Source organism: Equus caballus, chromosome 11 (assembly GCF_041296265.1).
Source record: "Equus caballus isolate H_3958 breed thoroughbred chromosome 11, TB-T2T, whole genome shotgun sequence".
Lineage (NCBI taxonomy): Eukaryota > Metazoa > Chordata > Mammalia > Perissodactyla > Equidae > Equus > Equus caballus.
The window spans coordinates 21199131-21211826 of record NC_091694.1 but is presented as its reverse complement, the minus strand read 5'-3'; the positions used below and the strand labels follow the sequence as shown (position 1 = coordinate 21211826).

Here is a 12696-nt window from a genome sequence, read left to right as displayed (position 1 = left end):
AAGCCTGACCTCAACAAACTTGCTTCTGAGAAGCTTCCATGGAGACCAGAAAGAGCAGAGGCTTCTACACCAAACCCGTGGCCTTGACTCCACAAACCTTCACCGAGCGTCAGCTCCGGGCTGGGTGCTGGGGGTTGTTGGGGACGAGCAAAACCAGAAGCTTCCTTCATGTTTATGTTTCAGGGAGCTGTTAGAAGGTCTTCAACGACAAGCCACAGCGGTGAGAAGGCAAACAGGAGAAATTGCTTATCTCAGACGCCGGGAGGGACACTGCTCTTTTCATAGCTCTCAGAAACAATGGGCCCAAAGAAAGCAAACCCTTACAAGCTTACCACTAATTCATTTAGCTCAGCAGACACGCTTTATGGGCTATCATTAATTCTCACTCCAGCCATTGTTTTAGCACTTTATGCAATTATCTGAAACAGTATTTCACAAACTTTGACTCTAACTCAAGCTTAAAGAATCTGAGGGTGTGTTCAAGCAGACAAGTTACGAGGAACATTCCAGAACACTCAACCTCCTCATCTCAGGCGCCAGGATCTTAGGAAGTGGGAAAGGCCAGCCAGGAGCAAAAAGCATTCCAATCTGGGGCTTGAATCTTAGTTTGAGAGATCCAGGTGATGCGGGGTCGGTGAGCCGAGGAGTCGAAAGAAAGATTTCTTAGACTCTTAAGATCTGGCAGTAGTGCTCTTTTATTTAGAGAATAGTATAGAATAGCATGGGGACAGGACCCATGGGCAGTGAGAGCTTCTGCTGCCGCCGCTTCTGCTGCCCCCGCTGGCATGGGGACAGAGCCCACGGGCAGTCAGAGCTCCTGCTGCTGCTGCTTCTGCTGCCCCCACTGGCATGGGGACAGGACCCACGGGCAGTCAGAGCTCCTGCTGCTGCCCCGAGTTGAGGGTTAGGGCTAAATTTAAGGCATAGGTATGTGAGTTATCTCTTTACAAGACAAAGAATATGTAAAAAAGTTAAAATGGTATCAGTGCCCGTATGGTCTGGCCGTTTGGCGGTCCCACAACTTTTAGATAAGAATCAAACCGGATTGAGTAAATGGCAGAAGTCACCGCTTGAATTTTATCCTCAGCTAAAGACAAAGGAGGATTTGGGGGGGGGGGGGGGTGTCAGTTACATGAGGTTGCCAGACAGTAACCAACTTAAGTTCTTGCCTCTGGCATTGATTAAGAGCTTCTAGAGATAAGACCATCCCCCCTTCTTCCTGGCACAGAGAGGGAGGCATCTTCACAGATAGAGGTTTCCCTTAGAAATGTAAATGTTTCCCAACAAAGGGGCAAACAAATTCCACTCCTTGGAGCCTGAATCTCATCTGTAGTTTTAAAACTAACCAGCCTAAAAATCCTCATCATAAGCCATTTTAAAATTAAGCAGCCTAAAAAATCCTCATCACAGGCAGCAAGGCGTTTTTGGGTAGAAAAGCTGATTCCCGTCCTGAAGGGGAAACTCACATTTCTGCTTTAATGTTGTCCTTTTCTAAAGGGCTCTCATGCTTGGTTTCCACAGGATGCAGCCACGAACAGGACAAATGTGGTTTCTGCTCTCAGGGAGTTTTACTAACCAGCTGGGAGACCCTAAGAAATGATGCAGGGTCAGTGAGCCGAGGAGTCGAAAGAAAGATTTCTTGGACTCTCAAGATCTGGCAGTAGTGCTCTTTTATTTAGAGAATAGTGTGGAATAGCATGGGGACAGGACCCATGGGCAGTCAGAGCTGCTGCTGCTGCAAACATGGGTGGAGAGTAAGGCTAAATTTAAGGCATAGGTATGTGAGTTATCTCTTTACAAGACAAAGGAAAGAATATGTAAAAAGAGTTAAAAATGGTATCAGTGCCAGTAGGGTCTGGTTATTGGGTGGTCCTATAACTTTTAGATAAGAATCAAACCAGATTAAGTAAATGGCAGAAGCCACCACTTAAATATTATCTTCAGCTAAAGACAAAGGAGGATGTTGGGGGGGAGGGTCAGTTACATGAGGTTGCCAGACAGTAAACAACTTAAGTTCTTGCCTTTGGCATTGATTAAGAGTTTCTAGAGATAAGGTCATCCCCCTTCTTCCTGGCACAGAGAGGGAGGCATCTTTACAGATGGAGATTTCCCTTACAAATGTAAATGCTTCCCAACAAAGGACAAGCAAACTCTGCTCCTCAGAGTTGCTTTTATTAAAAGTAACCAGCCCCCTTCTCATCTGCAGTTTTAAAAGTAATCAGCCTAAAATAATCCTCATCAAGAAAGTTTTTGTTTTTTCCTTAATTAGTTGGGACCTCAGTTTCCCCATCTGTCAAATGGAGGCCTTTCTCAGGGAGCTTCCAGAGGGTCCACTGAGGGGCGTTAGGCCCTCTGAAGACAGTGGCACAGACAGCTTTGCTAAAATCACTCCCCACGCCCGGGGACATCTCTCACTGAACAGCTCAGGAGCATATGCTCCCGCTCAGAGCTTTCGTCACCAAGGCCAGGACTCCATCTCTGTGTAAAGGTCCTTCCACACCTTCACTTTAAAAGTGACAGGTGAATCAATTTATAAAAGAGATTTTAAAAGATGATACTCAAAGTCGGTGAGCACGTTTTGAAATAGGCACTCCCATTCCCTGCTAGCAAACTATGCTAATTGGTACAACTTCTCTTTAAATCAATTTGGCAATCCAAATCAAGAGCCTTAAACCATTTGTTATTTTCTCACCTAGTAATTATACTTCTGGAAATCTGGCCTAAGGAAATAATGCAAAATATTTGTAAAAGCTTTATGGTGAAAGATGTTCATTGCTGCATTATTTCAAATGGCAACCCAAAAAACCAGTGGAAACAGCATTAAAAATGTATAACACTTTTAATAACCCAGGGAAGTGTTTCTCTTATGAAATTAATATAAAACGGTATAGACATTCAGTGTGATTGTAGCTATATTTTATGTATATATAATTTGTAATATATATGCTTAAATATATGAAAGGAAGTCACCAAAATGTTACTGGTGGTTACCTTGGGGCATTGGGATTTAGGGTCAGTCTGAATACAAGCTCACCCCATGGCCCGGAGGACAGGATCAGTGGCCAGAAACAGGGAGACATGTATGCCAAACCACCAACAGTGGTCATGCGTTATAGAGTGATGGGTCAGCCTCAGCAGCCTGGAGGAATGAAAAATACTTTGCCATATAGATCAGGGACTTCTGGTTAAACTAGCAGGTTACGTGGTTTATCTTCTCCCCCTAAACTCCACTAAAATTACTATAAGTGATAAAGCCCACATTGGACAAAGAGAACCGGAGAGGAGATGACAGTAATAAAATTTTGGAATCTGGAAAACAGACAAAAAGAAATCTCAGTGCTTTCCCAGGGAGAAGCAGAGAAGCCAGCAGATTCATACATCAGAACCCTGGAAAATCTCTGGAACGGGAGGCACGAAGCACCTCTGAGAGGGAGGTGCAGGCGGGCTAGAAACGGGAGGATGGATGGGTTACAAGACTGTGTAAAGCAGGGGAGACCTCCATAGCTCCTCTCACATCACCCACCCCTCCCTTACCCCAGGAGAAACTGGAACTTTACTCTGGAGGGTTTACCCAGAGGGACTCCGAACCCTGAGACACCGAGCACAGCCAAAGGTGGGATAATAAATTGAAATAAGTCAGATTAACAGAGACTGAGACCCTCCCAGCCCCGCTTCTCCATGTAACTTCCCAAAAGCTGGCAGCTTTTTACACTTTTACGGAAAGGACATTAGAGGCATCCTCCTTGAGGAAAACTCTGCCCAAAAGAAAAAGCCCACAGATACTGACATTTGGGGTTCCCCAATGAAACAGTTTATTCTCCACCAGAATATTCTATATTGAGACTCACCAGGGAAAAAGCCCCCTTGCTGTACACACACACACACAAACACACACACACACACACACACACGTGTATGTGTTCCAATCAGTTTCTTAGTATTATTACCCTTAAATATTAGCAGACTACCAAGAACCACCAGACATTTGAGGAAAACCTCTGACATGGAGGATGGAGACAAAATAAATAGGAAAAAAGGAACCAAGAGGAAACTGAGACGATGGCAGAAACAGAAGAATTATTACATCCATGATTAATAGGCTCAAAGAGATAAGAGAAGATATTCCCTTGACACAGAACAAAAGACTATAAAAAAAGAGCTATGAGATATTTAAAATATATCAGATTTTTTTAAACTCAAAATAATAAGGTTAGATGGCAAATTTTAGGCAAATCTCAGAAAGTCAAAAAAAGACTTGAAAATAGAATGAAACACATAGGCAAAAGAGGAATTCAAAAAAGACAGAAAATAGAGGGGAGGAGATCATCAAATAAATAGCCAAGGAAATTTCCCAGAACTGAAGAACATGAGTTCCCACCTGAAAAATTCTGCTAAGTGCTCAATCCAACAGATGAAGACACAGCTACGTCAAAGCAGAACGTGTGATATTTCAGCCGGCCAGAGAGAAAGAGAAGAACCTAAAAGCTCCAGGGAAAGGGTTGGGGATAGGACAGTGCAAAGGATAGAGGATCAAAATAGCATGAGACTTCTCAGGGGCCACACTGAAAGTCAGAATGCAGAAAAGCAATACCTTCAAAATGCTGAGGGAAAATTCTTTCCAACCTAGAGTTCTATACCCAGCCAAACTGTCACTCAGGACTGAGGGAAGACTAACGATATTTTCAGACATGAAAGTCTCAAAAAACTTAACCCCTATGAATCCTTTCTCAGGAAACTACTAGAGGATGTGCTTCACTTAAATGAAGGGGAAAAAAGAAGAGGGAAAAAGAAAGAAAGAATGGGATCCAGGACACAAGCGCTGCAACAGAGAAAGAAGGGATGCCCAGGATGATGGCGAAGGGAGATTCCAGGAGGACAGCAGGCCTGAAGAGCACCCAGAACTGACCAGAACAGGAGGACAGAGGGCTCCAGGAGGGGCATCTCTACGAAGATGAAATTGATGGATGATATACAGTGTTTAACGTATAAAGAGGAGATTTATACTTCTGGCAATGAATGAGGGAATAAATTAGTGGTAGGTACATAGAAAACAAGCAAATTGAAAAACACATATTTATCCCAAGCATATTTAATATAGTATAAAATGTGACTCAACTGTGAATAACACTTAAATAGTCATAATTATTTCAGCCTTAAACATTTGTCTCATGAATATCTTGAGAGGGTGGGAAGAAGTGGGGAGGGGCTATGATGTATAAGAGAGCTAAATCCCTATCCTTCATGGCAGGAAGTCAAGTGGTTAAAAATAAAACTGAAACAATCAGGAAATAGTATAAGCCTGTGATTTAGAAACAAGGAGAAAATACCAAAAGTAACAGCTAAAAGTTGAAAGTGGAAGGTGGGAATGGAGGAATGGGAGCCAGCCTAGGGATGGCTCTTTTTCATAAAAAGTCTTATTATTATGTTATACATACATAACTTTGATTTTTTAAATTAAAATTTTAAAATATGGAAGGCACCCATGGCAAGGTGTGGGACGCTGCAATAGCCAGGGATGGTTGACTCGGGGAACAGGGCAGGGAAGGGCAGGAAGGCACCAAAGCGGGTTGAGACTGGGGCCAAGAGTCAGAGGGGAAAGGAAACATCTCAGGTGCTTAAGCAGAGGAGTCTTGATCATGGCTTTGATCTTGATCTTGACCAGATTCTTTTTAGGAAGATCCTTAGGCAAAAAAGGGAGTGGGAGAGATGGATGGCAAGGGGCTCTTGGTAGGCTGTGCCCATTTCTAGGGAGAGAGGACAGCTCTGAACATGGCGGTGGTTGTGGGAATGAGAGGAGCACGTGGGTGACCCAAAGAGGAGCCCAAAGGAAGAAGGCTCTCCCTTCCACCACCCAATACAAAAATCGTGTTCAGATGTGAGGAGCCAAGGGGTAGAGTTAAGAGCTCAACCTTTGGAGCCTTTGGGTTAAAATATGGGTAGCTAGAGACCTGGGTGTGACCCTCTATCATGCCACTTACTAGCTGTATGACTTTGTGCAGGTTACTTGACCTCTCTGAATTCTGGGGGTTGTCTCAATTGCAAAATGGGCCTGACCACATCCATCTCACAGAGTTGCCCAGAGAATCTAAGGAAAGAACCTCTGTAAAATGCCTCTGCCAACACGTGTGAGCTCCCTCCTGTCCTGTGTCCCACCTTCCACTCCCACGATGGCATGAAAGTCTTCTAGGAAGACCCTACAAGCTCTTCTGAGCTTGATTTCCTGAATCCCTCAAGTGTGAGGCCCCAAAGGGTTCCTGGGAGGTACTGTCAACTCCCCTCCGATCAGCTCAAGAATAGAGACCACACAGGTTTGCATCAACCAGAAAGTCAGCTTTATTAGCCCACCACCAGCGGAGGGGGAGGGGAGACAGCTGGGAGCCGCGCTGGGAGAACAAGGGCCCGACCCAGGCCTTCAGGAGGGGAGGCCAGCAGGTGGACAGGAGGCTCTGGGAGAGGCAACTCAGTGCTTGGAGTTCTGGCCCTGGCTGAAACTGGAAGAGTCCATCTCCTTGAGGATGGACCGGGTCTGGCGACCGGAGGATGACGAGGAAGAGGAGATAACTGTGGGAGAGAGGAGAGGCGGTGAGAAGAGCTCTGAGAGCTAAGCAGACCCCATACATGGAGAAGGGGAGACTGGGGGCTCTGGAGTGCCCAGGAACCTCAGGAGCCTTACCATCGCGGGAAGAATAGGATTGGCTGGACATGTGCTGGGAGGAGAGGCTGTAGGGGAGAAGAGGCAGAGAGGTTAGATGTGCTGGGAGCAGTGGGGGGCTGAAAGGTCTATGGGGCAGGACTGGGGGCTGGGCACTCACTGGGCATCTTCTCCCTCCAGCAGGCGGCGGTAGGTGGCGATCTCCTGCTCCAGCCGCGTCTTCACGTCCAGCAGGATCTGGTACTCTTGACTCTGCTGCTCCATCTCGCAGCGCAGCTGGGCCAGCTGCTCCTCCACGCTGCTGATCAGCCCCTGGATCTGGGCCAGCTGCATGCAGTAGCGGCCTTTGGTCTCCTCCAGGCTGTTCTCCAGGGATGCTTTCTGTGAGCAGGAGAGAGAGAAAAAGGAGTCAACAGTGGTGGTCACTCCTGTCCCTCCAAGTCTCTGGGTATGTTTCCTGAGAGGTGCATGGATTTTGACCCCAGCTGGGCTACTGAGGGGCCAGACAACATGGAGAAAAGTTGCTCCACCATTATGGGCCTTAATTTGTCCATCTATATAATTTGTCCCACTCCTAGGAAAAGAGTGATGGAACTGTATCGTGGCAGTATTGAGGGGCTGGTGGCCATTACTGATGACTTGGGGGCTAGGGCTGGGCCAGGTCCTCATACCATGCTGAGCTGGGACTGCAGCTCGATCTCCAGGCCCTGGAACACCCTCCGCAGCTCAGTCACCTCACTGCGGCTGGTCTGCACCAGCTCACTGTTGGAGGCCACTTCTTTGTTCAGCTCCTCTGTCTGGGATAGGAAAGAAGAGCAGAAGGTGTGAGTAACTGCGGAGGTGCCCCCTGGCTGGGAAGCCCTGCAGGAGGGCTGACGGCCCGAGCCCCACCTTGCTCAGGAACCAGGCCTCGACGTCTCTGCGGTTCTTCTCCGCCATCTGCTCATACTGGTCGCGCATCTCGTTCAGGATGCGGCTCAGGTCCACACCAGGTGCAGCATCCATCTCCACGTTGACGTCCCCACCGGTCTGACCCCGCAGGGCAAGCATCTCCTAGAAAGGGATTCAGGGAGGTGGTCAGCTCAGTTGACCCCTTTCCTGTCCCCAGGCACATCTGCAACCCCACCGAACCAGCCTCCCACCCCCAACGCCAGCAGCAAACTCACCTCTTCGTGATTCTTCCTCATGTAGGCCAGCTCCTCCTTCAGGCTCTCGATCTGCATCTCCAGGTCCGTCCTGGCCAGGGTCAGCTCGTCCAGCACCCTGCGCAGGCCGTTGATGTCGGCCTCCACGCTCTGGCGCAGGGTCAGCTCGTGCTCATACCTGGCAGGACAGACGTCAGGGCATCAGGTTCCATCTGTGAGGCTTCTGAGCCTCAAGACCTACTGGTCCACCCGGATGGACAGCCCCACTACCCGCCCCCTGCCTCTTCTCTCTGCCCTCAGCCCACCACAGCGGCTGCTCACTTGGTCCTGAAGTCATCCGCCGCCAGCCTGGCATTGTCGATCTGCAGAATGGGCTGAGCATTCTCAATGGTGGCCGCAATGATCTGCAGAGGGCGTGAGGGACAAGGGGCCTGGTTAGCCAAGACCCTGAGGTGAAGGAGAGCAGAGAGGGGAGAAAGGAGCCTCCCCAAACTTGAGTGCTGTCTGGCTGTCAGGTCAGGTCCTCTGCTCCCCCAGCCAGCCCGGGGTGCCTTCTCCACCCAACTCAGGGTGTGTAGGGAGGCACCCTACATCTCCCATCACCCCATCCTGGGCCAAGGCTGAGAGCTGAGGGTGCAGTGCAAGAACACTTGCAGGGAATTAGAGGTTCAGGGTTCCAGGCCCAGCTCAGACACGTAGATGCCGAAGAGGGACCCTCTGCCACCAATTCTGAGTGGACCTTGGCTGCTCCCCCAAGGCAGGCCTTGGTCTCCCTGTTTGTAAAGTGGAGATGCTAGCAAGCAGTTTTCTAAGGGCCACTGATGCCCTGGCATCTCTCAACGTGCCACCCACCGGAGCAGCCCATCTGGCCACCCACCTTGTTCCTCAGGTCCTCAATGGTCCTGAAGTAGGGGCTGTAGTCCTTGGCCTCAGTGGGCCGCTGCCTCTGGTACCAGTCGCGGATCTTCACCTCCAGGTCGGTGTTGGCCTCCTCCAGGGCGCGCACCTTGTCCAGGTAGGAGGCCAGGCGGTCGTTGAGGTTCTGCATCGTGATCTTCTCATTGCCAGAGAGGAGGCCACCATCACCACCACCAAAGCCAGCACCAAAGCCAGCACCAAAGCCAGCACCAAGGCCACCACCATATCCTCCACCGAAGCCGCCACCCAGAGCTCCACCAAAGCTGCTGCTGCTGAAGCCGCCGCCATAGCCGCCCCCCAGTCCGCAGGCTCCCATGGAGGAGTAGCGGCTGGAGGAGACCGACATGCCGCCCCCGTAGGCGCTGGGGGCCCGGCAGGACCCTCCGGCCAGGACAGAGGACATGCGGCTGGAGCCACCACCGATGCCACAGGAGCCCTTCATGGAGCTGGAGGAGGTGAACTGGCGGCTGCAGGAGGTCATGGTGCCGAGGGAGGCGAGTGAGCGAGCGAGTTGGCGGAGAGAAGAGAAAGGTGCTCCAGGAGGCTGGGAGAATGCTGGGGCTGCCTCCAACCCCAGGAGCCTTTATATGCACCTGGGGAAGGCGGGGCCCTCCGAACTGCTGACTCCGGGTTCCCCTTTGGATTTCATCATTCCAGGTCCTGCCCAACTCCCCACTCCAGATTATTCAGCCCAGGGTGGACTCACTTTGCTGCATGCTGCTCGGAGTTCCCACCCAGCTTTGGGGGTGTGGGGCCGAGAGAAAACACACAAGCGGGAGTCGGTCGTGACTCAGGCTGGGTGGTGGGGACCCAGCTCTGTTCCTGGAGCCCCAGGGACCAGTGGGGCCTTGGCACAGGCAGCTTCGTGGTGGCTGCATCCCCAGGCAGTGAGTCAGCCCATGGAAGGACTCCCTGCCCCACGGTGACAGCCTTGCTGAAATGGTCTCAGCGATGCCATCCCGGGGCTGTCTCGGGATGCAGCTGTGGGGATCCTAAATGCCTGGCTCTGCACAGGAGAGTTGGTTCTGTGGCCTCACTCTGCTTTGCTCACTGTGTGACTGAGGCCCCTCACAACCTCTCTGGGCCTCTGTTTCCCCTCAGTAAAGTGGCCTGGACTGGGTGATCTTGGAATCCTTTCTAGTTCTAAAACTTCTATGACTCTGTTTCCCTTATGGGATTTAATCCCAATGTCAGAGGCTGCCTTTGAGCCCCAGGACCTCCAGAAGTGGAGCGTGCCATGGACGCAGTACGCTCTGTGGAGCCAGACAGACTCAGCTTGAACCCCTGCTCTGCCACTTATAAGCTACATGGCATAGGCAGCCCTCTAGCCCCTCTGCGCCTCGGTTTTCTCATCTGTAAAAGGGGAGGACACACCACCAGCCACAAAGAACATGCATGAAGGACCCTGCCAGCCCTGCCCTTCAGCCTCCCCACCTTCCCTTTCCAGCCCAGCTGCCCCTCGCTTGCCTCCTCACGCCCACCTCTGTGCTCTGGCACCTCCCTACCACAACCCTGCCCTCTCCTCCGCACCCCGACACTCCCACCCCAACGCATTGCTACACCTCATCCCAGGCGCCCACTGTAAACTGTGGTGGGAGGGAGACCCGTCCTGCCACCAGGGCCGTGTGTGACCCCTGACTCAGCCATGGGCTACCCACACAGAAAACAGTCGTATCCAGTGCTCAAGTCCCCAACAGTTTCCTCTCGCGTGTCCACAAATTCCAGGCTGGGCTTGGCAGCTTCATTCATGCAGTCCAGGAGAGGGAGAAGGCAGCTCTCTGGTCATCTGCCTCGCTCAGATACTGCAAGGAGTGCCCTGCTCATGCCACACGGCTCTGTGAGGGTCGTTATTCCTGCCACCAGTTCACAGGCGAGGGAGCTGGAAGAGTAAGTGGGCTTCCCTGGACAACAGTCACTGGGGAGCTGAGGTTTTGAACCCCTGTCTGTTGGCTCACCCAGCCCGGGCCCTTTCCACCATCCTGAACTGCCCTCTCTAGTGCCTCCAAAATATATCATTGTCTTGAATTAACCCTGTGAAGGGGGGAGGGGAGAGGGAGAAACAGAGAGGGGGTGGTTCACCCAAAGTCACTCGGCTTTAAGCCATGAAGCCGGGACTAGAACCCAGAGCTCAGGCCATCTCCTCTCTCCCATGATGCCTTGCAGGCAAGTATGGACCAGGTATGTCCATTCTCATCTACCTCCCCACAGTGCCCAGGACAAGCTCCGCCCACAGTGGGCATGACCTTGGCCTGAGGGCTGGAGGCAGGATTAGGGGATGTGGACCTAAAAACGAGGCCTCCTCAGGGTTCTCTGGGGGTCACCCACATTCCTGGTTCCTGTCCTTGCTGTGAGGGGCCTCTGTGGAGGGGAGAGGAGCCAGGACAGGGCTTGCATCAGCCTGAGCTCTGCCAGCCGATACCACCTGGAACCTCGGGCAAGAAATTCTCCATCTCAGCATAACCAGGGCTTTGTTACTGCTGCTCAGCATCCCGTCAGCTTGTAGGCACAGGGCCCAGAGGTATGAGCAGAACTGATGCCCAGCGACGCCTTCAGCGCCAGGCCTGGGAGAGAGAACTCGGCACTCCCTTCCCCCAACCCCCAAAATGGGCAAAGGGGACTCTGGAATCTTGGACAAAAATCCCACCATCCCAGAGACCAGCATGGGCCTGGGGTTCAGGTCCAGTCACAGACTCATCACCCTCAGAACTGGAAATGACCTTTGAGGTCTCCAAAGGTCACCAAGCCCCAACCAGAGAGAGTGAAACATTTGTCCCGGGTTAAACAGCATGGAAGCAGAGGAGCAGAGACTCAACCCGGCTCCAACACCCTAACTGAGCTCCACGCCGACCCTCCCAGTGATCTCTGGGAGCTCCTTCTCTGTCCCCAGCACCCCCCGCCACTGGGATCACTGCCCCTCCCCCCGTTCCTGGAGGCGTCATGGGTGGGATTACACACAGGCCCAGCCCTGGAGGTCTAGGGGTCTGCCTGGGCTGAGAAGCTGCGGGAAGTTGCCAACCAAGCCATCAAACCACTCAGTCCACATGGCAGACCAAGCACCCACTGTGTGCCCAGCACTCGGGGTGTGGGGAGTTGCGGAGATGGTGACAGAGTCTCTGACCTTGGAACTTATCACTTGACCCTGGAGGGAAAACTAAGGCTGGGAATACAGCACCACGTGGCAGGAAATGTGGGGGGCTTGGCCTGCAGGATGCAGCTGGGTAAGACTCTGAGCCTCAGCAGTGAAGGAGGGGGCTGCCCCTCAGATCCTCTTCAGAAGGGGCCTGGAGTAACCAGGGGAGGCTCCAGCGGGGCCTCAGAAGATCTGAATTGGCAGAGAAGGAGCAGGGGGCAGCCTCCCACCAAGCTGGCACTCCTCCTCCAGGCGGTGGGTTCCTTCCCATACCTAGCCTCTTTCCTCTCTCCTTTGTCCCGCCCCGTCTCGGGTATGAGGTCATCTTGCCCCTGAGTTGGCTGGGAAATAGTATTGGCCAATGCCACGTCTCAACTTGCAGTGGTTCCCAAACCTGACCGAGCAGCAGAATCCCCATCCAGATTCCCGGGCTGTCAAACCCACTGCATCAGCATCGCACACAAGCCTGACTGTGGGGATGGTTTCCAAGCCCCCAGGGGATTCTGGTGACCAGCCAGGCTGGGAAGCAGAAGGCAGCTGGGGCAGGGAGGGCAGGGGAAGGAGGCCCCAGGGAGACTGAGGGGAGAGAGGGGGCTGCTGTAGGGCCCCCGCCCCTGGTGGCAGCCGGAGCCACGGGCTTCGTGCAGGATGAAGAAAGAGAAGAGCCCGAAGGAGACAGGACAGAGCAGCCTGAAGCTGGGCAGGCGGGGGCCAGAACTTGGGCAAGTCGTTCTTCTTCTCTGAGCCTCAGTTTCCTTCTCTGGGAAATGGGAATGTCAACACTGCTTCGCAGGCATGTTAGAGGATTCGAAGTAAAGTAAATGTAGTACCTGGCACAGACTGGCGGCTGC

The 12696-nt window shown here is 52.0% G+C and overlaps 1 protein-coding gene across 1 annotated transcript; it reads right to left on the bottom strand.

Annotated features, from left to right (window-relative positions):
- Window positions 1-6309: 6309 nt before the first annotated feature.
- KRT16 (keratin 16) lies at window positions 6310-11953 on the bottom strand. The gene is made up of 8 exons (XM_005597406.4): window positions 8675-11953; window positions 8119-8201; window positions 7819-7975; window positions 7544-7705; window positions 7324-7449; window positions 6813-7033; window positions 6674-6720; window positions 6310-6561 (listed from the first exon to the last, which is right to left on the bottom strand). The coding sequence occupies exons 1-8, from the start codon at window positions 9194-9196 to the stop codon at window positions 6461-6463; spliced, it is 1419 nt and encodes a 472-aa protein (XP_005597463.2). The 5' UTR covers window positions 9197-11953; the 3' UTR covers window positions 6310-6460.
- Between the last annotated feature and the right edge of the window lie 743 nt (window positions 11954-12696).

Coding starts and splice junctions, on each gene's coding strand:
- KRT16 (XM_005597406.4), bottom strand. CDS start 9,196: ATGACCTCCTGCAGCCGCCAGTTCACCTCCTCCAGCTCCATGAAGGGC. Junction 6,721..6,812: donor CTGGAGGGAGAAGATGCCCA/GTGAGTGCCCAG, acceptor TCTCCCCTACAG/CCTCTCCTCCCAGCACATGT. Junction 6,562..6,673: donor ATCCTATTCTTCCCGCGATG/GTAAGGCTCCTG, acceptor TCTCTCCCACAG/TTATCTCCTCTTCCTCGTCA.